The 26,005-nt window shown below is 33.5% G+C and overlaps 3 protein-coding genes across 3 annotated transcripts; 2 read left to right on the forward strand and 1 right to left on the reverse strand.

Annotated features, from left to right (window-relative positions):
- Positions 1-47: 47 nt before the first annotated feature.
- LOC25487117 (putative callose synthase 8) lies at positions 48-13,282 on the forward strand. Its single transcript, XM_024776480.2, has 41 exons — positions 48-424; positions 758-858; positions 997-1,112; positions 1,235-1,322; positions 1,435-1,533; positions 1,780-1,899; positions 2,171-2,266; positions 2,352-2,443; positions 3,072-3,198; positions 3,613-3,750; positions 3,826-3,902; positions 4,173-4,347; positions 4,458-4,610; positions 4,694-4,811; positions 4,906-5,234; positions 5,351-5,403; positions 5,504-5,564; positions 5,665-5,746; positions 5,830-5,879; positions 6,094-6,180; positions 6,265-6,396; positions 6,567-6,658; positions 6,730-6,814; positions 6,921-7,081; positions 7,177-7,300; positions 7,403-7,494; positions 7,573-7,738; positions 7,885-8,036; positions 8,161-8,267; positions 8,354-8,476; positions 8,562-8,630; positions 8,817-8,985; positions 9,077-9,188; positions 9,526-9,645; positions 9,720-9,835; positions 10,162-10,245; positions 10,492-10,604; positions 10,700-10,929; positions 11,067-11,912; positions 12,194-12,379; positions 12,802-13,282. Exons 1-41 carry the CDS (start codon positions 136-138, stop codon positions 13,036-13,038), a joined length of 5,967 nt encoding a protein of 1,988 aa, XP_024632248.1. The 5' UTR covers positions 48-135; the 3' UTR covers positions 13,039-13,282.
- A 940-nt stretch (positions 13,283-14,222) lies between these two features.
- LOC25487118 (pentatricopeptide repeat-containing protein At3g14580, mitochondrial) lies at positions 14,223-16,802 on the forward strand. Its single transcript, XM_024776052.2, has 2 exons — positions 14,223-15,886; positions 16,210-16,802. The coding sequence occupies exon 1, from the start codon at positions 14,279-14,281 to the stop codon at positions 15,458-15,460; it is 1,182 nt and encodes a 393-aa protein (XP_024631820.1). The 5' UTR covers positions 14,223-14,278; the 3' UTR covers positions 15,461-15,886; positions 16,210-16,802.
- A 930-nt stretch (positions 16,803-17,732) lies between these two features.
- Positions 17,733-25,274, reverse strand: LOC25487119 (C2 domain-containing protein At1g53590). Its single transcript, XM_013608972.3, has 12 exons — positions 24,763-25,274; positions 24,223-24,297; positions 23,424-23,567; positions 23,127-23,219; positions 22,898-23,029; positions 22,551-22,703; positions 22,363-22,404; positions 22,133-22,181; positions 21,842-21,934; positions 21,566-21,749; positions 20,958-21,081; positions 17,733-19,208 (listed from the first exon to the last, which is right to left on the reverse strand). The coding sequence occupies exons 1-12, from the start codon at positions 24,889-24,891 to the stop codon at positions 18,150-18,152; spliced, it is 2,277 nt and encodes a 758-aa protein (XP_013464426.1). The 5' UTR covers positions 24,892-25,274; the 3' UTR covers positions 17,733-18,149.
- Between the last annotated feature and the right edge of the window lie 731 nt (positions 25,275-26,005).

Here is a 26,005-nt window from a genome sequence, read left to right on the forward strand (position 1 = left end):
AGCTTTCCACTAACACTAAAACACACTCTAAAGTGCAAGAAAGCAAAGCATACCTCACTAAGTAAACAAAAGAATGAAGAAGATTCCACATATATACTTTGAAACCGTGTCACCCTTTTGCTGGTTGATGAAGAAATGGCAGAGATTGTTCTTGCAGAACCAATTCATTTTGAACAAGGAGAGTCATCAACATCTAGACAAAACCAACATCATCAATATGAACATGAATATGAACATGAATATGAATATGATAATAGTATGGCTATTACTACCAATAGTGTTAGCAGCAGCAGCAATGATGAACACCTTCAACCAGGTCCCTTTGATAGTGAAAGGTTGCCACCTGTTTTTGATTCTGAAATTCAAAGATTCCTTCGTGTTGCTAATTTGCTCGAAAGGGAGGAGCCTCGTGTTGCTTACCTTTGTAAGTCTTTGAAACATCTTCAAATGTGTTTCTCGTTAGTTAATATGGTATCTAATTCGTTTTCGTTAGCTACCTTGGTCATTGAAACTGTCTTCTATCTATTAGTCAGTTAGGTTTATCGGATTACTATGCGATACACGCGATGTTGTTTTCATAATTTTGATACATTCAGGATTATAGTGACACCGTCTCACATTTTAGAGACTAAAATCACTGTTTACCGTCTTTTGAGCTTCGTATTTAATGTGTTTGGTTGGTTTATTTTTGCTATTTAGATTTTAAACGGTTTTTTGTTTCGTTTCTTCTCAAAATCATCATAATTCTATTTTGCAGGTCGAGTTCACGCCTTTGTAATTGCACACAACATGGACAAGAATTCAAGTGGAAGAGGTGTTAGACAATTCAAAACTACACTCCTTCATAGACTTGAGAAGGTATACAAGAATGTTGAAGTAACTGAATGAATACAAAAGCATATAGTGAAAAAAAGACACTTGGATTTTATGTCTTGGTTTATTTTACATGTTCATTTGTTGTGACATATATGGTTTTTTGTGATTTGTAACATACAGGATGAGAATGCTACAAAAAGAGGTGGAATAGGCGATATCCGTGAACTTAAGCGAGTTTACCATGTCTACCGGGATTATTTTACTCGAAATAATAAAGCATTTGATTTAGAACAAAGGTAACTTTGCTTAAACAGATAGTAACTATGCACCGACAACATAAACATGTTTTAAAGGACTGTTACACTGGCAGTGCATAGTCCATAAACTTTTAAACTAATGTTATGTTCTATCTAAACAGTCGAAGGGAGAAATTGATAAATGCAAGATTTATTGCTTCTGTTCTGTTTGAGGTGCTAAAAACAGTTACAAACACACCTAGTAATCAGGTATTTCTTTTCTTCCTTTTTTTCGTTTTTCTAGTCAAATGTATGTATAGATTATCACTTTACCATGTATTCTTCGTGTTCTTAGAGTTTATCAATTTGTTGATTAAAATAGGCTCTTACCGATGGAAATGCAATCCACAAAAAAACTGAGTTTAACATTCTTCCACTTGAGCAAGGGGGAATTCAGCATGCAATCATGCAGCAGCCTGAGGTTCGATACTTCTTCGATGATTCACATTTACCCTTTTTTTATCGATATTTGTTGAGTATGACTCATATTCACAGATAAGTCACTAACCTGTCAGAGATGTAGGCATAATTAATTGAACTCCATGATCAATCGTAGTTTTCATTATGTTTAGAGTTGAATTTGATGTTCTGACAATATTTTATCCAAGTGTCACAAAGGACTCAGTTTGCAATTTGATGGACTGATTGTCCTACTAAATTGATACAGATTAAGGCTGCCATTGCAGTTATTCGCAATATTCGAGGTTTACCCCCAGCCCAAGATTTCAAGAAACATGGAGCCTTTGTTGATCTGTTTGATTTTCTTCAGCATTGTTTTGGATTCCAGGTCAGTAAAACTGGACTCAAACTTTCCATCTCACTTCTTCATAATATAGGTCCAATTGGATTTTAGCCCTGCAAATGATACCGAAGACTAAAAGTGGAGGAATCTGAAATTATCAGGACAAAACCTATTTCTCTTTTGTAGGGAATAAAATAAGATTGGACATATACTATAGGAACCGGAAGCGCTATATTATTGCATAAAATGAAACTCCACTTTTATGATCAACATTGCTTCATATTTATCCTTTTCTATATCATGTGCCTTACATTAGGAAGCCAATGTGGCAAACCAAAGGGAACATCTGATTCTACTGCTAGCCAACATGCAGACTAGGCAGCAAACTCACAACCAGAAATCTGTTCTGAAGGTGAATTTTCTGTTGAACATGCTTATTGTGGTTTTTCTTTATTACATTGTTGATTATGTAAAGTAAATCATTCTTGTTCTATCAGTTAGGAGAAGGAGGTGTGGATGAATTGATGAGAAAGTTCTTCAAAAATTATACAAATTGGTGCAAGTTTTTGGAAAGAAAAAGCAATATCCGGTATGTTAACTGATCTAATTCTCCTGTTTTTTTCAATAAGTTATATTTACTTGTTCCTTGATTAAAAAGACAAATTAGTATATTTCTCTCTTTCTTTGTGAATTTTCAAAATATTTTCCATCAGTTGTACTCGTATCAGGAAAATTCAAGTCTCACACTGGCTAGAGATTAGGATTAAATAACGTTTATAAAGCCTAGGCAATCATCATTTTATAAGTCAGTTTTGTACGTTTGAGTTAGACTGAAAAGCTAAGAATGTATCACGCACCAAGTCCAACAATGATGAAGGCATGTAACAGATGAGATTGAGTTTAGAAATCCTAGGCAGCTCTAATCATGTAACAGATGAGATGAGATTTCTGGTGATATTTTAGGCATTTAATGTGTCGGACACACTGGCTAATTGTTATTGCATTAAACAATTAATGCATCTGATGAAATTATAAGGTGAATTTCTAAACAATGATTCGCAACTGTAAGTTGAGTCAGGCTCCAAGCCAAATAATTTGTTAAAAATTCTTCATTCCTTCAACTTTTATTTTTTATTCATTTCATGTAAACAATAATGTATTTGGTTTGAAGATTCTTTTTCCTGTTTTCTGATGTAAGTCTGTTACTTGTGCTGCAGCTTACCTTTTGTGAAACAAGAAGCACAACAATATAAAATTTTGTACATTGGTCTTTACCTGCTCATATGGGGGGAGGCTGCTAATTTGAGGTTCATGCCAGAATGTCTTTGCTATATCTTTCACCATGTAAGTTGAAACTATAACATATTCTTTGTATCATTTCCTTTTTTCAATAAAAGGAGAAATATTTTGACATGTCTTAATTAGTTTACAAAATTAAATATTGTATTTTAGTGATACTGGGAATACCATATGACATATTAAACATTTCAAGTGCAAAGATTCCATATATTAAGGCTTAAAAATATAAACAATCTCCTTCTCTGGTTTACATCGTATGACCAAGACTTAAAATTGTGTGCCGTATTACCATAGGGAATCAATTTCCATGAAGGGATAGGCATGTATGATGAGATTACGTAAATGCTTGATTGAGTAATCCATAAGCACCTATGTTCAAAAATGATTAGAAGTTTCAAACAACCTTACCTTAAATGACGATTCTCTTATTTCTTGTCATCATTTTTTTGTGTTTTAAAGATGTCATATGAAATGCATGGAGTTTTAAGTGGTGCTATCAGCTTAACAACATGGGAAAGGGTCATACCCGCATATGGAGGAGAACCAGAATCTTTCCTTAATAATGTTGTCACACCTATATACGATGTTATAAAAAAGGTACTGTCTAATGCATCCTATTTTTGTTTCTTTGTCTGTTTTCTTCAATTTAACTAATATATCTCCAAACAATAGGAAGTTGAAAATAGCAAAGGTGGGACAACGGACCATTCTGCATGGAGAAACTATGATGATCTGAATGAATACTTCTGGTCAGTAGTATAACCTTTAGACCAATATTTTCTAGTTGTTTTCATGTGGCCTATGAAGCACTGACACATACACAGGACACGACACTGACATGTAGACACTGGTAATAATTTAAGAAAATGTGAGTAATTGAATGTAACCATGTGTGTCAGTATCAAAGACTTGACACTTACTCATGTTAGACACTTTTAATTTGAATCGTCGGTGCTATATATTATGTGTTCCTCCTTTCCATATATATCATGAGGTCCTTGCTGCTTCTATATGTTTAGGTCTCCTGATTGTTTTGGAATCGGTTGGCCGATGCGTGATCAGGACCACGATTTTTTCTTTGTAAAAACCAAAGATAAACCTGATTTCAAGAATGCTCTTGTTGTATCACATGCTCAAAAGAAAGAAAAGAAAAAGAAGAAAAAGAAAGAAACGAAGGTTGACGAAGAACCACAGGTGATGGATATTTGTAGAGAAAGTTAGATTAGTTCTACACTCCTGCTATATGCAAGGAACTACCACTCTATACTAACAAGATTTACCTGTTTATTTCTTTCCTTGTACAGGAAACTGTGGAGGAAGATCAAGAAAACAACGAAAATGAGGAAAAGAGAGAACGGCAATGGCTAGGAAAGACAAATTTCGTTGAGATTCGTTCATTTTGGCAAATTTTTAGAAGCTTTGATCGAATGTGGAGTTTTTATATTATATCCCTTCAGGTTTGCTTCAAATATATAACTTAAAAATTTATGTTTCTTATGATCGATGGTCTAAAATATTTCGTTATTGCATTGATTCATAGGCCATAATAATCATTGCCTGCCATGACTTGGGATCTCCACTTCAGTTGTTTGATGCCACAGTATTTGAGGACATCATCAGTATCTTTATTACTTCAGCCATTCTTAAATTTATTCAAGGTATAGTGTCAATTTATTGCATTACATGGAACTGAATTTAATAGGATGGAACATATACTATACTAAAACAATTCTCATCTATAATGTGTTACAGCAATTTCAGACATCGCATTTACGTGGAAAGCCAGATACACCATGGAACATTCACAAAAAGTGAAACTTTTGGTGAAGCTGGGATTTGCCATGATGTGGAATATTATTCTTCCTGTGTGCTATGCTAATTCAAGAAGAAAATATACTTGTTATTCCACCAAGTATGGAAGTTTGGTTGAAGAATGGTGCTTTACTTCCTATATGGTTGCTGCTGCGATATACTTGACAAGTAATGCAGCTGAAGTTGTGTTATTTTTTGTACCTGCTATGGGAAAATATATTGAGGTATCTAATAACAAGATATGCAAAGTTTTGGCTTGGTGGATTCAGGTAAATTCCATAACAATGTTTTGGCTGATTCTCCTACAGCGCGCATGTAATTGAATGTAATATGCATCCATGGCGTTAAATGGTATAACTTAGTGTCACATGTATTTATTGTACAGCCAAGAATCTATGTTGGCCGAGGGATGCAAGAAGACCAGCTTTCTGTTATAAAGTATATCCTATTACCTTGTTAAATTGTTCGGATTGTTCGCTTTAGTTTCATTGGTATATGAATCGAAACCTATATAAATATGTTGAATTTCTTCAAATAGGTACACATTATTTTGGATATTGGTGTTGTCATGTAAATTTGTGTTCAGCTACAGTTTTGAGGTAAAAATAAAAACAGAACTTCAATTATAGGTTATGCTAATCGTATTTTCCGAACTAGGAACTTACTCTTAATGACTTATGCCATTATCAATACACGCAGATAAAACCACTCATAGAACCAACTAGACGAATTATGAAAATTGGTGTAAGAAAGTATGAATGGCATGAGCTTTTTCCAAGAGGTATGCAGCATTTATAATTGTATTAGTAAACATTATATGATGGATAAGTTATTATCTCTGATAAAGGTTTGCTTATGCTACAGTCAAGAATAATGCTGGTGCAATTGTGGCTGTGTGGAGCCCTGTAGTAATGGTGAGTCTGCATCAATATTTTGTAACATATACTTATTTGGTCTTAACTTTCGATATTAACATTATATTGAAGTCTTAAGATATGGATTTAATTGATATGCACTGACAGTGTAAAGAATTTTTACACTGTCGATTAGTCATTACCGTTGGACATTTCAAATATATATTAACACACTGTAAAGATATTAACATCATGAATTCTTCATTTATTCCAGATATATTTTATGGACACACAAATTTGGTATTCTGTTTTCTGTACAATAGTTGGTGGAATTTATGGAGTTTTGCATCACCTTGGTGAGGTAATCTATCTTTTTTCATTACTTCTTTCTTTGAATCTTCCCTCAGAAATGAAATGGTTCACTCACCTTTATCATTGAAAATAGATACGGACACAAGGAATGCTAAGAAGTAGATTTGACAACTTGCCAGCAGCATTTGACGTCTGTCTGAATCCGCCATCTTCCAAACGCGGTAAAAAGAGAAGAAAAGGTTTCCTCAGCAATATATTTCAAAAGGTTTGTTCTAGTTTAGTAATAGTAATATATTTGTAGAAAATATTTATGATATATAGACTACTATAAACTTAACGAGTCTGATTAATCGTCCAAATACAATTACTACACATAATTGCAGAATATACGCTATTCACAACTATATTTATGTTAACCACTTTTCTTTGTTACAGCTTCCTGATGAAAAAAATGCTCTTGCAAAATTTGTGGTAATATGGAATCAAATTATAAGCCATCTTCGTCTTGAAGACTTAATTAGTAACAGGTGATTTTCGTTGTAACTTAACTATATGTCTATTTCTTGGTCCAACATCTGATAATATGTTTTTTCAACAGAGAAATGGATTTAATGATGATGCCTGTATCTTCAGAATTATTTTCTCGCAAGGTTCTTTGGCCTGTTTTCCTCTTGGCAAACAAGGTAACGTACTCTTAAACCAACGTTCTATATTTTGATTTAGTATAGCAAGAATCATTACATGTACATTGTCCATTTATTAATGAACTTTTCTTGCTACACATTCTAGTTTTCTACAGCTTTGACCATTGCTAAAGATTTTGAAGGAAAGGAAGAAGCTCTTGTCAAAAAAATTACAAAAGACAAATACATGTTTTATGCCGTAAGAGAGTGCTACCAGTCACTGAAATTTGTTCTTGAGATTCTTATTGTTGGTAGCCAGGAGAAAAGGTAATCAAATGGAATATGTTTCTTGATAAAATCTTCCCATTCTCAAATAATTTTGATATTTGCTGCTAATCTAGTGGTCACTTGTGCATGTTTAGGATTATACGTGATATACTAAGCGAAATCGAAAACAGTATCGAAGAAACAACTCTTCTTAAGAACTTCAACATGAAAGTTCTCCCATCTCTACATGTTAAGGTCATTGAGCTAGCTGAACTTCTGGTAATTATTACCGCAAACTAAACTAAAGGTTACAAATATTATGCTGACAAATTTATATCCGCAAAACTTAGTCCTAACTACTTTGTTATGAAATGCCATAAGATTGAGGGAGGTAAAGACAATCGGCACAGAGTTGCGAAAACTTTACTCGATATGTTTGAACTAGTAACAAACGATATGATGGATGACTCGAGGTATTTATGCTCAATAATTTGTTGTCCTTACATCATTACTAGGCTACAAATTTTAACTTGCTCGCTTAATCTGTGCAGAACATTGGATACATCACACTTTCCAGAAGAAAATGAATGTGGCTTTGTCTATTTTAGAGATGATAATCAACTATTTGCCACTGAGGAAATTGATAGTGAATCCTTTCCATTTTCCAATGAAAGTTGTGTCCATTTTCCCTTGCCAGAAGGCCCTTTGATGGAAAAGGTAGTATTTTCTCTTCAATGATTCTTACTTTTCATTCTCCAAACTATAAAAAAATTTGCGACATATAGTATTGAAAAATAACACCTTGCATAATTTTAACTCTACTCTTGTTGTTATCCTAACATAATCAAGCATGTTCGTGACAGATCAAGCGATTTCATTTATTAGTTACCGTCAAGGAGACTGCAATGGACATACCTGCAAACTTAGATGCTCGTCGGCGCATATCATTCTTTGCTACTTCTCTGTTTACAGATATGCCAGATGCTCCAAAAGTGCATAGTATGGTGCCATTTAGGTAATTTAATGAGAACTTCGTTATTCATTGGTGACACATCAAACTAAGAAACAAACTTTTTAGTGAACATTATTATATTTCTATAGTTCAGTCACAGAACTCTGATACATAGCATGATCGACAGTGTTATAACCCCACACTACATGGAGGACATCAACTTTTCAATGAAGGAGCTTGGTTCCGAAAGAGAGGAGGACTCCATCATCTTTTACATGCAAAAGATATATCCAGGTTGTTACAAATAAGAATTTTCTTATATGTAACATAAAACATTCTATTTGAACTCGTCTCATAGCTTGTCGTATAAATTTAAATAGATGAATGGAAAAACTTTTTGGAACGTATGTGTTGCGAAGACCGTAGGAGTTTAGAAGATGAAAACAAATCAGAAGAGCTTAGATTGTGGGCTTCATTCCGGGGACAGACACTAGGAAGAACAGGTTCGGTTTTTGTATTATTTTCTAAATTAGACGTTCGTGGAATTTTTGGGAATTTTTGTGATCATTGAAATCATATTTGTAACAGTTAGAGGGATGATGTACTACACAGAAGCGTTAAAATTACAAGCATTTCTTGACATGGCAGAAGATGAAGGTTAGTAACAAAGTATAAATGATACTAGGTTGTGCAAATAAATATGAAAACTAAATTCAACAAAAATAAAGAGTTTCATTTTGATACACTGTCTGTGTAAGACTTGTTACATTGCAAACCAATCACAGATAAACTTACATGAGACTTTTAAAACAGTCTTGATTAAGTTTGAACTTTTTAATACAGATATTCTTGAAGGTTATGAGACGGCAGAAAAGGGTAATCGTGCTTTATTTGCTCGCCTAGAAGCACTAGCAGACATGAAATACACCTATGTCATTTCCTGTCAATCATTTGCATTACAAAAGTCTATGAATGATCCGCGTTACAAAGATACAATTGACTTAATGATAAGGTGAGTTTGTACAAGGAGAAAAATATCTAGCTTCTTGAAGTAAAATAATTAGAGACAATAACCAACTAATGCATGCTTGTATTTCCTGCAGGTATCCGTCTCTTCGTGTTTCTTATGTGGAGGAAAAGGAGGAGATAATGCAGGGTAGACCTCACAAAGTGTATTATTCGAAACTGGTTAAGGCTGTCAATGGTTTTGAGCAGGTATTTTTTTACAACATCACAAGAATTAGTCTTGGAAATATTGATTATCTCAGAATAATTTTGTTTACCATTTAAGGAAAGTATTTATAAGTTGGTTTTCATATTTTAATAGGTTAGAATGTCACTTAACTAAAACAGTCGCATCATGAGTTGTAACTTGTAAGCAGAAGTTATATACAATAGATTATGCTAATCACAATCACTCTGCATGAAGTTGTCTGCCTCGACAGAAATTACGTTTGTAACGAAGCTATAGATGTAGATGTTAGAAGCCAATTTTTTTACAGTAATAATGAAATTATATGATATAACTTAATATTCTTAATTTTCTTTACAGACAGTATATCAAATAAAACTTCCAGGTCCACCACAGCTTGGAGAAGGGAAGCCTGAAAATCAAAACAATGCAATAATATACACTCGTGGCGAAGCCCTCCAAACAATTGATATGAACCAGGTATATTAATTACTATCATTTTACATAAACCTCGACCATTTTTGTTGTGTTCTTATGATTATCTTTATTTGCAGGATAATTACTTGGAAGAAGCTCTAAAAATGAGAAACCTTCTCCAAGAATTTCTTAAGCGCCAAGGACGGAGGCCTCCTACAATACTTGGTTTAAGAGAACATATTTTCACAGGAAGGTTAGTCCTCTTAATTCCAATAAATTAAAATGACCATATTACAGTGACACGATGGAAAAACTGAGCAAGATTCCTTATAGTTATAAACATTCATATTATGTAACATATTATATGCACAATGTGAATCACATGTTCCTTGAATGCATGAACATGGTCTAAGTTTAAGAAAGTATGTCATGCTATAGGCTGCATTGACCATCCAAATTATTGTCGAAATTTGTGCTCGAATTTGTGTCAAATGATCATTTTTATACTCGGAAATGTTAATAAAGAATTAGAGATGTTAAGTACACTAACATGGTATCTTCCATCTTTTTCAACTGCAGTGTGTCTTCTCTGGCATGGTTCATGTCATATCAGGAGACCAGCTTTGTCACAATTGGTCAAAGGCTTCTGGCTAATCCTCTCAGGTAATAACTGCAAAATGACATTCTGAAAAAGTGAGCAATAACAGGAAGTAAAACGTTCATTATGCGACTTAAGGGTTTTAGAAGACCTACCACAATTTTGAAATGATAGTTTAATTTTCATGATTCTTGCTAGTTGTATGTATAAACAAGTACTAACTTTTCTCATATCAAGGAGTAACTAATTGATATGATTTGTAAATTCAGTTCCTAATCTATGATTCTAACACTGATGCATTCTCTCACTAGGGTGCGGTTCCACTATGGCCATCCTGATGTATTTGACAGAGTTTTTCATATTACAAGAGGAGGAATAAGCAAAGCGTCTAAAACAATTAATTTGAGTGAAGACGTTTTCGCTGGTATGAGTTCAAGGACTTTAACAACATAGTATTCTTTCTAACCACATGTTGATTGTTAATAATAGAGATAAATACATGTTTATTATCTAATGCAGGATTTAATTCTACTTTAAGAAGGGGGTGTATTACATATCATGAATACTTGCAAATTGGCAAAGGTCGCGATGTAAGTCTAAACTCGATCTCAAAATTTGAAGCCAAGGTAGCAAATGGAAACAGTGAACAAACTATAAGCCGTGACATATTCCGCCTTGCAAGACAATTCGATTTTTTTAGGATGCTATCTTGTTATTTCACTACTATTGGATTTTACTTCAGCAGCTTGGTAATTTCACTGAACCATAATATTCTTCTCTATGATATATTTCACTATCCTGTTGCCTATATGAAGAGAAGTATGACATGTATAGATTCTTCATAATGCAATTTTGACTGATATAAATCTATTGCATTTCTTCACAGATATCAGTAATAGGAATATATGTATTTCTCTACGGACAGTTATACCTTGTTCTTAGCGGCTTAGAGAGAGCACTTATCATTGAAGCAAGAATCAAGAATGTACAGTCCTTAGAAACAGCTCTTGCTTCTCAATCATTCATACAACTTGGACTTCTAACAGGCTTACCGATGATGATGGAAATAGGCCTCGAGAGAGGTTTCCTAACAGCCCTCAAAGATTTTATCCTCATGCAGTTACAGCTTGCAGCTGTTTTCTTCACATTCTCCCTTGGAACAAAAACACATTACTATGGCAGAACAATTTTGCACGGAGGCGCGAAATACAGACCAACCGGACGCAAAGTTGTCTTCCACGCTAGCTTCACTGAAAACTATAGATTATACTCGAGAAGTCACTTTGTAAAAGCGTTTGAGCTAATGCTGCTTTTGGTTGTTTATAACATGTTCAGAAAATCTTATCAAAGTAACATGACATATGTGTTGATAACTTACGCGATTTGGTTCATGTCTTTGACTTGGTTGTGTGCGCCTTTTCTTTTCAACCCTGCCGGATTCAGTTGGACTAAGGCGGTAGATGATTGGAAAGAGTGGAATAAATGGATCAGACAACAGGGTGGATTGGGAATCCATCAGGATAAAAGTTGGCATTCTTGGTGGTATGACGAACAAACTCATCTTCGACATTCAAGTCTTGGTTCGAGGTTTGCTGAAATATTACTTTCGCTTCGTTTCTTCATCTATCAGTATGGTTTGGTCTATCACCTTGACATTACTCAGCAAAGCAAAAACTTGCTGGTTTATGTTTTTTCATGGGTTGTGATTTTTGGAATTTTCGTCTTGGTAAAGGTAAGTTTTCATTTAAGCCGTCTTTGATTCGTAAAATTTAATATAAACTTTAGTCAGTCACCAAATAATGTGTCACATAGAAAAGGAAAAATGATACTTGTACAGCTAAATTTAGACAACTTTTTTGAAGTGGATAACGTAGTTCAACAAGTTATAAAACTACGTAAACCACTTAAAAAGTTATCGCAAAAGTTGTCAAATTTCACTTGTTCAAATAACACAGCTCGTAAAAAATATATGATGTATTGTTGCATGTTAATGACATAAACATGTCCATGCAGGCTGTCAACATAGGAAGGAACCTACTTAGTGCTAATTATCAACTTGGATTCAGATTTTTCAAAGCAATCTTATTTGTTGCCGTTGTTGCTCTCATCATTACTCTTTCAATCATATGTCAGCTGTCAGTGTCAGACCTTTTTGTTTGTTGTATGGCATTCATGCCAACTGCATGGGGACTGATACAGGTAACAATCTTCAGCAACCCTCTTTTTACATTTTTCGAAAATGGATTCCATGCATTCGAAATAGCACATAGTCACTACAGTCGGTCTATCAGAACCGTCCAATAAGGATCAGATACTCGTATGAACAATCTGATCATTACCAAAAGGTTCGGATTTACCGACCGATGAATATGTGATATTGCGACCACAGATAACCTAAATCTTGCTTTTAACCTATGAAGCATGGACACCCCTGTGTCAGACATGTGTGGGTGTCCGACACCGACACATGATTACACTGAATTATGTCATTTTATTAAATTATTATCGGTGTCGACGTGTCGGCGTTCGTATCGTGTCTGGTGTCTGGGTTTGTGTTTGTGTTCGTGCTTTATAGCTTTTAACCCTAGACTTAATCCAAGTAAATACTTTTGGTGATTTAGATTGCACAAGCAGCAAGGCCAAAAATAGAGCATACAGGATTATGGGACTTTACACGTGCACTTGCTAGAGAATTTGACTATGGAATGGGGATAGTACTTTTTGCACCTATAGCTATTTTGGCATGGCTACCAATTATTAAAGCCTTCCATGCTCGTATTCTTTTCAATGAGGCATTCAAAAGACACTTGCAAATTCAACCACTTCTCTCAGTCAAGAAGAAGAAGCATAGACCTTGATCTCATATGTAGCATGATTCTTGTGCTTGTTTTTTGTAAAGAAAAATGAAAATATAATAGTAATTAATGTTTTAACATTCTATAGGAGGATTTTAGGAACTAGATAAAACTCATTATGTATAGATAGCTGCATTCTTGTGAGTATATACATACATAGTCATAGATGTAACATAGAGGGAATTATTGTTTCTAGATATGTCGTTGAATAAGACAAGGAAGAAGAATGAAAACAAGTTTTGCTTCAGGGTTAAACCACTAATTTAATTTAATAGACATTTTGTATAAATGTATTTCATAAAGGATACAAGAATAGGTTTGTTCATCCTTCAATTTGTATACATCGGTCAATTTGATCCTTGAACTTTTTGAAATAGCCAAACTATCACTTGTTTGATTCACGTCTATCTAATTGGTCCATTCATCAAAGTCTAGGTGTTAGACATACTAACAAACAACCATTAATGTTAATGTGTCCGTCTATGTCGCCTCCTCCTGCGTATGGAGGACCAATTTGATATGAAATTTACATTCCAAAAAACATCAAACTATTTTATCAAAATAAATATATATAAAAATATCATCATTCTAAACCCAAAAATGCAACAAAATTCATCATCATCTTTCCCTTCAAACCCAAAAATCTTTAATTGCACCGTGTTACACCACAAATCAAAGTCATAACTACACTTAGAAATAAAAACTTTCTAAATCAATTTCTTTTTTTCAAAATAAAAAGTAAAATAGTGTATGTGTCTGACCAAGAAGGAAGATTGATATATTTGAGTGTTACTTTCTAAATCAATACTCACATATTTGTACATGAAACAACTTTTTTTCCTCATATTTATATTATGTTTTTACTTTATCTCTCTGTTGCTTTGATTTTAGTATCAATACCTACTTTTCTTTAAAAATTTATAATTGTCCCATAAAATAGTACAAACAGTTGTTCAAATAACACACATCCATCTTTTAAAAAAAATAACACACATCTAAAATGTGTGAACATCATCCACTAAATTATTAGAAAAAAAAAGAGACTAATTTATCTTTAGTATGAAAATTATAGAGATTAATTTTTTTTATCTGTGAGGGACTAAATTCAGCTAAAAAAATTATTTGAGGGGACTAAATTAAATTGGGTTGGAAAAAAAAAAAAAAAAAAAAAAATTGTTAGCGATTGAGACAGAAATTATGGTTCACTGTTTCTGCATTCTTCAGCATCCTCCAAAATTCAACCATGTTTTCCCGAACCCGTTCTCTCCTTCCTTCTCTAACCTCCCACAAAACCCAAAACCCATCACTCTTCTCTTCTTCACAACAAAACACAAACAACAACAAAGATAACCTCATTCTCCAACGTTTCCACCACAAAGACTGGTTAACCTCAAAAGAAGCAACAACCTTAACAAACTCTCTAACAAACCCATCTCTCTCCTTAACAATCTTCCATCTCTACTCTTCTCGCAAAGACTACAACCCAACTCAACCTTTCTGTATCTCCCTCATCACCAAATTCACTCAATCCCACAATTTCACCTACATTGACACCCTTCTTAAAACCCTCCCTAAACCCTACTCTTTCACTCAAGACTTTTTCTTCAACCTCATCAAAATCTATGCTCATAAAGCACAACGTATTGATAAAGCTATTCAATTGTTAAATGAAATGCCCAACTACGGTACATGGCCTAGTATAAAGACTTTTAACTTTGTACTTAATGTACTTGTTAATAGTAAGTTATATGACGTTGTTTTTGATCTTTATGCTTCTGCGTTGAAGCTAGGGGTTGAAATAGATGCGTGTTGTCTTAATATTATGATTAAAGGGCTGTGTAAAAAAGGGGAGATGGAAAGTGCGTTTAAGGTGTTTGATGAATTTCCTAAGATGGGTTTGAAGAGGAATGAGCGGACTTTTGCTACAATTATGAATGGGTTGTGTGAGAAAGGGATGGTGGATGAAGGTTTTGGATTGTTGGAGAGGATGAAAGAGGAAGGGATTGTTGTTGATGTTGTTGTTTATAATGTTTTGATACATGGGTTGGTGAAAAATGGGAGAGTTGATGAAGGGGTTACGGTTTTGGAAGATGTGATGATGAGGAATGGGTGTTATCCTAATGAGAGTTCTTATCAGCATGTGTTGTATGGTTTGATTGATTTGAAGAGATTTGAGGAGGCTAAAGGGGTTGTTGAGAAGATGGTTTTGAAGGGTTTTGTGGTGAGTTATGATTCTTTTAAGGGTTTGGTTTTGGGGTTTTGTAGAGAAGGGTTGATTGAGGAAGTTGATTGGGGTGTTAGGAGTATGGTTAGGATGGGTTTTGTTCCTAGGATGGGGATGTGGAGACCAATTGTTAGATGTATTGTTGTTTCTAGAGATGTTAGTGTTTCTTTTGATAAGATTTTGGATTCTGTTAACAATTGAATAAGAGAATGTTTGTGGTGATTTTTTTAATGTGCATTTTATAACCAATAACTTGTTAAAAGAGAATGTTGAATGTTTTTTGGTGGTGAGGAGGTAATCGCATACGATACAGAGCATACGGTTCAGCCCAACAACAAGAGTACTCGCATTGCAGGATCGTTTGAAATGCAATGTCGACGCCGGGTTCCATCATCTGTCAAATAGAGCTAGCTACATGTGCTGTCTCAGAAATGCAGAGGAAGAATTTCTTTCATCCTTGTCCAGTTGGACATGTTCAATGCTAGAAGTATATGAAGGTGAAGCAACTAGCTTGTGGGAATGCTATGATGCTCTAGAAATGAGAAACCTTCTCCAAGAATTTGTTAAGCGTCAAGGACGGAGGCCTCCTACAATACTTGGTTTAAGAGAACATATTTTCACAGGAAGGTTAGTTCTTAATTCCAATAAGTTAAAATGACCATATTATAATGACAAAATGGGAAACTGAGCAAGATTCATTATAGTATAAGCATTCATATAATGTAACATATTATATGCCCAATGAGAATCACATGTTCCTTGAATACATGAACATGGTCTAAGTTTAAGAATGTATGTCATGCTAAAGGCTGCATTAACCATCCAAATTATTGTCGAAATTTGCTTTCAAATTTGTGTCAAATTATCATTTTTGTACTCGTAAATGTTAATATAGAATTAGATGTGTTAATTACACTAACATGGTATCTTGCATTCTTTTTCAACTTCAGTGTCTCTTCTCTGGCATGGAACCAGCTTTGTCACAATTGGTGAAAGGCTTCTGGCTAATCCTCTCAGGTAATAACTGCAAAATGACACTAAAAAAGTAAGCAACAACAAGAAGTAAATGTTCATTATGTTGCTCAAGGGTTTTAGAAGACCTACCATAATTTTGAAGTGTGTTGTTGCTGTTAGTGATGTTTGTGTTTCTCTTGATACGATTTTGGATAGTCATGATGATTGAAAAATATGATGTTGGTGGTTTCTTTTTAAGATATTGATACAAATTGATATTGATACAAATTATAGTAATTGACATTTCCATTTCTTTAAAGAATTGAAGAGGATCACTACTTCCGTTCAACCGTCTCATGGAAATGTTGGCATTCTTACAAGAATAAATCAACGGTTTATTACACTTCGATTTAATCGCTAAAGTATGTGGAGATAATTATACACTACTCTCTAAAGTATATAGAATTTATCATCACTTGTGTATATGAAATCCGTTTTGTTGGTCTCCAGCATCTTTACACAAAAGACTGGTGAGGACCAAGAAGTGTCTAATAAGGAGGAAAGCAAAAAACAAAATTCAAGTGGTGAGCAATTCAAAAAGAAAAGAAAAGGATTCAAGTCATCATGACCTTATAATAATTGTTAGGTTACTGTGTTTAATTTGATTTTAATTTTTGTTTCTAAGAGTTATAATAGTTTCTTCATCTTCTTAATCTAATTCATGTTTCCCCTTTCATTTGCTACTTCGACTCAAGAAATCACATAATTATATCTTCCATTTCCTGAAATCAATTACATCCAAATCATAAATTAAAGTGACTAATTTCAAATTTTATCCAAGGATAATTATAAAACAATCATACAATGAGTAGTGCTATTCCCAGCGACAAAAAACTGTCCCGAGCTTTTCACGATGTCTGTGCACCATTGGATCATGTTTTTTTTATTGAAATACATGTTTGGAGAGAACGTCGGCCAGGGTAGTAAAAAGCCTATCAACACTATTCGTGATCTAGTCGGGATGAATTTTCTGAGGATACAAAGCATTTTTCCCTTTTACAATATCAATTCAACTTTTAGTTCAGAATATTGATGTATGAATGAGATTTTTATTTTGAGGGATGATGTATGAATGAGATGTTCACTTGAAAATCGCATATCTCACAATTGATTTCATTATAAATTTAAAGTAAACTAATTTATTTTTAAATATTTTTATTTGGAAGCAAGTTCAATATAAACGAAGTGTACATTTTTTTTAATCTAATATCAAATACTTCAAAAAAATGAAACATATCTTTCAAAAAAATCAAATTTGACAATTATAAAGGCCGACCACAGTTTCGTGTTCTCGTGTCCTACACTTTTCTTTTTATGGTAAAAATCTCATGTCCTACACTTTTCTTTCTTTTCTTTTTATGGTGAAAAAAAGATCATGTCCTACACATATTCACAAGTGCATAAAACTTGAAAGTGACGGTTGCAACATTCAAATATTGGTTACTAGAGGACAAAAACAAAAACAAAAAAATATTCTTCTCACTTTTGTATACGTAAAAAAGTATTTACATGCACAAAGTACAAACCTCTGAGCTGAGAAAGTACAACACCAACAGCACTTAGTGGCATAAACTTGTTTAGGAAAACAAGACCTATCACTACTTTACACCAAAAAGTATGTAACCAAACTATAACATAACATAGAACAAAAACATCAACTTGAAAAACTGTACACTACTATATAACAATGTAGCACCGACAATTCATATTTGAAAGTTGTACTATATCCGATACCGACACTGATGCATGTAGCTACATTCAATCATTTCCATTTTCTCAAATTATTACAGGTGTTTATATGTCGGGAGCTGTGTTTGATATCTGTCAGTGCTTCATAGCGCTGTAGAATGCTACTGTTCACTTGCAAACACATTCTTCACTCTGCTATACTGCTGACAACCCGTTTATCTGCCAACATTTCTTCTTTATCATGTTCGCCAGACATACCAATTTTTTCACTAGACCTTTCAGGGGAGAATGCCTTTTGAGGCTCCTTGTTGACCACAGTGGTGTTGGATGGCACATTGTGAACCACATCCACATCGGGTTTGGGGGAACGAACATTGCGAACCTCATTCACATCGGATTTGGGGGAGCCAATGTTACATGGAGCAATGGCCTGTGAAACAACTTTAGTTCTTGCATCTTTTGGGGACTGAACTGAAAGAGATTCACCACTAGATGAGTCAGATTCATTTTCTCCTTCACAAAATGTTGCCGCTGAATCACCTTTTGATTTCCTTGATTTACCAGAAAGAACATGTTTTAAGCTGCGAGCCGATTTTTCTGCATGTTTGAAAATATTCTTTGCCATGTCCTTGACGTCTCTCTTTGCTGGGCTATCAGGACCACTCCCTTCCGTTGATCCACCTTCTACCTGAATCTTACCAGTCGGAAAGCCAGCAATGTTATCATCCATAACAAACTTCACGCCGACCCCTTTAGAAGCATTTACTGACCTAATGTTATCACGTGGAGATGGAAAGTCCTGCGCAATAGGACCTGAATTATCGTCCATTTTCCGACTCCTACGAAATACAGAACTGATTTTGTGCAGGCCTTTCCTGACAGTTTTCATTCGATGTTTATCTTCAGCATTGTCATCAGGACTGCTGCTGTCATTGTTCAAGGAACCAGATACAGTTGAATTACAGCCAGATATATCGTTAGGTTCCCTCTGAATTTCTGTGTCGAGGCGTCGACTCTTGCCTTTTCTTGGCTCCCACATTTGGGGAACTTCGCTTCCTGGCTGATGTACCCAAACACCTGTCTTCTCTTGGCCTTCAATTTTTATTGGCTCATAGTTATCTGCCAATCTTGGAGATTTTCCAGATGAAATGGATGAGAAGGAACCTTTGTTGGTGGTCTCATTTGCAAAAGAATCTTTTCTTTCTTCAATGTCTATTGTCTCTTGGTCACATGTAGTATCAGCTTCCTGTAAACATAATTCAAAATTGAAATCAAACATCAACAACAGATCAAATAACAAAGGAGCAACTTGTAGCGCTACGTGGAGACTAGAGAACTGTTTTCATTTTCATCTTCTATAACTAGACTGTAACCCGTAGGTTGCGTGTGTTGATACATTTTATTTTCATTCTAAAATATATAGCTATTCTGTACAATTGAAATATTGAAATAACAAAAGTCAATGACAATAAAGTTTAAGCATATAGATAACAATGTAATTAATTTTCAACATTTAAATGTAGCATAAGATAATTTAAAATATGCAAGTGAAGAGAGAAGATATATTTTTATTGTATCTTCTTTTTGTTTCTGAAAATTGGGTTTTCTTCTTTCTCGGTCCTTTTGTTCCACTTTATTCTCCTTTCATTTCTTTTGATTTTGAAGAAAAGATTATTATTAATTTAAAGTATGTAAGTTTGAAACAATGTACCTGTTTAATTGGCTTCTGAAGACAATGATATTGTAAGATATTGTTAGGTGTAAAAGCTTGTGTGATGTGTAGTTGTGCAAACTTCTTTAAAATTGTGATATGAGAGCTTTACAATTTCAAAGAAAAAAGTATGATGACAATGATGTTGTGAATTAACACAAGTCTTACTTGGAGTCAATTTCCAATGCTCTCTCTTGTACTGAGTCAATTTCATTCTTGATAACGGAATGAATTGGTATATCAAATTGTGTATGATAATGTAACGTAACTTCACAATATATAATGTACTTTATAAGTACATATGTTTGTTTTGGAAATATATTTATTATTATGGTCAATGGTCTTTTATCTTCTACTGAAGTCTGCACATTTTTGTAGGCTTGCCAGCTACATATATTTTATTTTTTTGTCTGCTTGAAGAACTCCGATGATATCTAAAATAAAATTGATGTTTTGTTAGTAATTAGTATAATGTTTATAAGATTGAATATTGTGAAAATGGAAATGTGTTCGAACAATGCAACAATGTTTTTGAAGGATGATGAATTTATGATTTCATACCTGTCAATACATAATGATTTCCAAAACGATTGGCTCTTGTTCATTTTGTGTGGAAAAGACATTCCATATGTGAAAAACTTGTACTAAAAAAAATAAAAAATCACAGCTTTTGGTGCTAATATTTTGTAGAAAATAATGCTCTAACCATTAGAAAGGATTTAGAGGTCATTGAGTTGGATCCAAATTTGGTTTATGATAGAACACTATGGCGTCATTTGATCCATGTAGCCGACCCCACTTAGTGGGATAAGGCTTGGTTGTTGTTGTTGTTATTGTAATGCTCTAATCAAAATGATAACTATGATTCTTGTGTTTGTTTTATTAGTTGGGAATTAAGGGTGGATAGAGATCATGAGTGTTAAATGTGTGTGTTCGGATTTGATTTCATATATGTGAATTTATATTATTTAACATATACTTGAATCTAGAAGTTAAAATGTTTTTAGTTTTTAGCTATTGATGATATATTTAACATGAAATAATTGTATGTGAAAGTTGTTGATGTTACAATCTGTAAGTGTATAGAAAATGGAGAGAAAATATAGAAAAAAGAGGGGATTGTAGGTGTTGACGCCTCTTGGATTTTCGGTGATGTGGCACAATTATACTTGTGTGGAGTAAACAATGTCGAGGTGTCAACATATACGCTCACGAGTCTATTTTAATATACTCACTTTATTGGACAATATTGCAAGGAAGGAATTTGAGGTGGAGTGGGGTTACCTTTTCTTTATCATCAAGAACTGTTATTCGCAAGTGCAACCTCCCCATTTTTACTTTCTCTAGTGGCAGCCACTTATCATATTTTTGCCCGTCCCGAAAATCATTGATGTTCACAGAACATTCCCTGCAAGAGAGTAACATTGGTTCAGATGAATACACCCAGTGATTGAATAATTGGAAGGAAATCGTCATACACAGTGAACATCGTATAGCAGAGATGATCAATAACCAAACAAAGTGCTAGAGAAAAGGTTGAATAAGAAATAAAAAGAAAGTATTGTAAGATTGACTTCATGATAATAGCAGAAAAGGCAGGTAGAGATGAAGTCGATTCTCAAGAAAAATAAATAAACAAAGCAAATGTATATTAAAAAGGATTTACACTGTCAGTGTAAAACATTTTACACCGACATCTAGTGAAAATATATTGTTTTGCCACATCACCCACTATTGTACGGGTAGTTTAAAATTAGCAGTATGAGATAGAAACATGATAGTTTCTCATTGGATTTCAGGGTAATGTTGTTTTACACTAACACTGTATGTCCATTGAACTATACTAAAAACCACATAAGGAAAAGTTCAAAGTTTAGACAGACGGAACTAACCCAAGGATGTCATCATAGAAATGGTCCTTGTCACGAACTTCAATAGCCAGCACATTGTTACAATCCCATGTTATGATGGGAATTCTAAATTCCTCTTGCCATTTTGGAGAAAGTGTTTTCTTTTGTACCTTTGTCCTGAATCTGTATCCTCCCAACTGACCTTTCAAATAAGGATCGGCTAATCCTGAAATATACTATAATTTGTTATTCAAAACAAAAAAAAAAAACTAAAGAAAAGAATGACAAAAATATCATCATAGAGAAAGGGATAATAACCATTTAGATCTGATGGCTTCATTTCAGCTGCCTCAACAATTTCTATTTTTGCATAAGCAACAGGTTCCTTCTCATCCACTTTAAACCAAGGCTCTATAACATTAAGATTAATGGAAAGAAGAGTATTTAATAATAAAAATTGTAACAATTATGTCAAGCATATGTTATAATTAGATTTCATTCAAAGATTTGTTTAAGAAGGATTCTAGTGAGGGTTATGGAAGTGTCCTTTGTTCAATGACTAATGATTTTAACGCAAGTCTAAGAAAAAACATGACAGACATATTTTACCTTGGTCTGGTGATACAAATTTCTCAACATCAACAACCAGCATATTGGGCTGCAAATTTAAACAATTAAAAATATAACAGGTTTCTAACTTCGAAACAAATAAGAGACGTGAAGAACTCTAAAACATGTATATTAGCAACACATTATTTTACTTTCTTAAGAAGCCAAGTTATGTAAAATATATAAAAATAACAGTATGAGAACATCATTACAAAACAGACTTCACTCACCTCAACAAGGGTCTGTTCAAAAGCAATGGACAGAAGCTTATCCTGAAACAACGAAAAGTCACGATAAATACAAATTACTTAATTCGAGAGAAGGAAAACAAAACGAAAAAAATCATTCTCATGCTGCATAATATAATTTTCTTTTTAAAGTGCATTATATAAATCAAATAAAATCCATGTACACTTACAAGCCAGCCAGCAATTCCTGGAAGTTCTGTCACATCAAGCCCGTGTGTAAAAATAGGTTTGACAGTCATCTGAAAATATGGAGGCTCCACAAAGCATACACGTATGCGACCAAGAAAAGGCCATTCCTTGAGAAACTTCACCCCTACCAAGACCTATAGAAAAAACAAATATAAATAAAATAATTGAAATGTTATGTAAGAATTGAACTGCATGAGTAATATTTTGAATTTCAAACAAAAGTTCAGAGACGTGCATATCTTTTATCTAACCTTAATCACCAAAAGAATTTTTATTTTAACATATACAACAAATGAGTCATGGTAAAATTGAAATTTCGCAGTCCTACCTTCCCTTCCACATGCATTCCTGTTATATGCAGCTTTGCTGACATTCCAAAGCCCAATCTTTTTCTTAGTTTCACAGCAAGTATTGCACTCATATCATCACCCGTGAGAAAATTCATTCCTAACTCAAGAACCTGCATTGATCACAGCGTAAAATGTGAAATTTTTAGTTGACTATGCTGATGCTGAACAACACATTGTTCTTAAATGCTTCTTAAGAATATCACATACCAAGTGGTCATCATCACACTGGCGAAGTACCCTGATATCAGTAATCAAAGGTGGGTTTCTCCCCAAATATAGGTGCTGAACAGAAGCTTCTTTCTGGAAATAAAATACATTGACATTAATATCTATCTGATCATACACAATCAGAGGAAAAGTTTTACACTCAAACGCAAGCATAACGAAACGATAATATAGAAAAGGAATGACGTTTGAACATAATTATTAAGAAAATGTTTGAACTTCATATGGTTTAATCAAGCACTATCAAAGATTAACAACTGAAAGGTATATGAATCATACAGCAGTCCAAGGTTTGTACTTCTCTAAGAACCAAGGTATGATAGGGAGTAAAATCTTCTGAGATGCAATCTGTTCCATACATATAGGCCATATGTTTTCAACAGCATGGTTCAACCACCGAACTGTTTCAGAATCAGAAAGCACCTAAAGCACAAAAAAGACCATCATCATGCACGTTATATTAGTAAATCATCATAAAATAATCTTCTGCAATATGAACACCACATCCCCCGATAACTCTTGAGCCAAAAAACCAAAGATGCGTGTTTGTTTAAATTGAGAGTGAGTTCGGCGTGTGAAGCTCCAAAATGTAGCTTTGTTAAAATCACAATGCCTCAACGTGATTCTGTAAATCTCACCGCCAATCCAATCAAGCAATAAAAAAGTTGAACATCAATCATTGGTGCATGTGCATGTTTGGATTTGGGATGAGATTGGCAAAATCACAGTGAGCCACTGTGATTTGGGCAGAAACTACACTTTGAAGCTTCAACAACATCACGGTGCCACCTTGATTTTGTTAAACTCACCGCCGATTCAAACATACACCAAGCAATAATCCATTCAAAACATATGATAAGGGGTTAACAGTTAACACATTTGGATTTTAACTTCATATCTTCACTCAAGCTCAGATTCTATTTCAAAAGTAAAATAAAAAAGTTTATCCTTTGAGAAGAATTTGTTTCAGATATAAGTTAATTTTTCTTCATTCACCACAGTTCATTTACTACAACCTTATTACTTCCCCCATCAAACTAAAACATCCATAAAATCAAATAACAAGCAGAATCATTACCCTTCTTTGATTAGACTGTTTCCTCTCTTCAAACTGCAACTTCTTCCTTAGCCTTGTAACATAACGTTCATGAACCTTTCCAAAGAAAAAGAACAAAGTCAGAAAATAGAATATTCTCTACCCTTTTTTTTCCTTTTTTGGTTACAACCCTTTTATCTTTACCCTTTATAAATAAGACAAAAAACAGACAAAATCCAAAATACAAATTCCAAATCCAATCACTCAGAATAAGTACTCTCGTATTAGTTTCCTTTACAAAACCACCAACTAATTCATTCAGAAGAACCCGAGTTCTATTTTTGGACAGAACAATCTTTTGCTTGCTAAACTTTACTTAGTAACCGGCCGAACTCCGGATTACCAGGTCCCTCCCTCAGAATTGGAGGGTTAACACAAAAAATACCACCAACTAATTAATCCAAAGCATATAATAATCAATTTCATAAACTAATTAATCCAAAATCAAAAAGCATAGCATATATTAATGAATATCATGCAAAAGTTCAAAAGCCAAAAAATAAAAAAAAAAAGGATTCTCACCAGATAAAGATAGATCAAAGCCACAAAATAAAAAGCAGCATGACAACGATCGAATGTAGATAGCAACCATAGAGAAATCAAAACAATTCCAACATGATGCAAGATTGAAACTTCTGTAATATCCATCATAACAAAAACTGAAGAAGACCCAAGAAGTGAAATTTAATGAGTAGTGATTAATTTATATAAAGTTTGAAACTTTATGAAACCCATTTGATTAAAATTTGTTATTTAATCAAAAAACACGGAAAAACCACGTTATAAAAGGAAACCCCTAAATGTGAGTAATTAGGGTTAATTAACCCCACTTGCGAAAAAAGGAATGAAATTATTAAAAAAAGTCAAAGATTAAAAGAGGAAATTAATTGAAGTGTAGATGGATATGGTGGGTCAAAGAATGATGAAATTGAAGTGGAGAAGGTAACGGTGATAAAAGTGTTGCAATTAGGGTTTACAGGGAAATAGATTGAGTTGAATAATCCGGAAGAGTGAAACGGTGACGTAAAGGGGAAGTAACGGGATGACAAAGGTAACAAGAAGAAGTAATAGTAATCTCATTGATTAATTTGATTAATTAATTTATTATTTAAGTTTAAATGTATTATTGTCCATGTAAAAAAAAATTAAATATGTTTTCGGTCCTTACATTTTGCACTCATTTGAAAAATAGTCCTTACATTTTATTAAATTAAATATTTTTAAAATTCTTAAATTTTATATCTGCTATAAGATTAGTCCCTATTCTTAATTCTCTAACGAAATATTGTGGGTTCCAATTAATTTAAGGTTAAATATATTTTTATCTCTGCATTTTATTTTACTTGAAAAATAGTCATTTCATTTTATTAAACAGTCTTGCTAATTTGTGCCTAAAGATACAAGATAAAAAAAACTAATTGTGGAAATTTATTAAAAATGTGCATTTATAAAAGTTTAAAAGCTTTTTTTTTTACAAGAAAAAGTTTAAAAACTTATCAATGTAATATATATACATTTTAATTCTATTTTAAAATCCTTTTTATTTCCTTAGAGCATAAGATAATGTTAGTTTTTTAATGTTTTTTTATGAATATATTATATCATTAAAAATGACTAAAAAATAAAATGAGATATTAAAATTTAAAAGAAAAAATATTTATCCAAAGAGATCGAAAGACCCATTTTTAAATTAGGTAGGTCAAAACTTCCTTTTTTTTCAAACAAAATAAGGACTAAAAAGGCATGTAGGTCCCCTCAAAAGAAA

Source organism: Medicago truncatula, chromosome 2 (genome assembly GCF_003473485.1).
Source record: "Medicago truncatula cultivar Jemalong A17 chromosome 2, MtrunA17r5.0-ANR, whole genome shotgun sequence".
NCBI lineage: Eukaryota > Viridiplantae > Streptophyta > Magnoliopsida > Fabales > Fabaceae > Medicago > Medicago truncatula.

What these genes read in the sequence shown, in the direction of transcription:
- LOC25487117 (XM_024776480.2), top strand. Translation starts at nt 136, where the DNA reads ATGGCAGAGATTGTTCTTGCAGAACCAATTCATTTTGAACAAGGAGAG. An exon ending in CATAGTATGGTGCCATTTAG is followed by an intron (nt 8,037 to 8,160) that starts GTAATTTAATGA and finishes CATGATCGACAG; the next exon opens with TGTTATAACCCCACACTACA. An exon ending in AAACAATTGATATGAACCAG is followed by an intron (nt 9,646 to 9,719) that starts GTATATTAATTA and finishes CTTTATTTGCAG; the next exon opens with GATAATTACTTGGAAGAAGC.
- LOC25487118 (XM_024776052.2), top strand. Translation starts at nt 14,279, where the DNA reads ATGTTTTCCCGAACCCGTTCTCTCCTTCCTTCTCTAACCTCCCACAAA.
- LOC25487119 (XM_013608972.3), bottom strand. Translation starts at nt 24,891, where the DNA reads ATGATGGATATTACAGAAGTTTCAATCTTGCATCATGTTGGAATTGTT. An exon ending in CAGGAATTGCTGGCTGGCTT is followed by an intron (nt 22,405 to 22,550) that starts GTAAGTGTACAT and finishes TCGTTGTTTCAG; the next exon opens with GATAAGCTTCTGTCCATTGC. An exon ending in GAAGCCATCAGATCTAAATG is followed by an intron (nt 21,750 to 21,841) that starts GTTATTATCCCT and finishes AGTATATTTCAG; the next exon opens with GATTAGCCGATCCTTATTTG.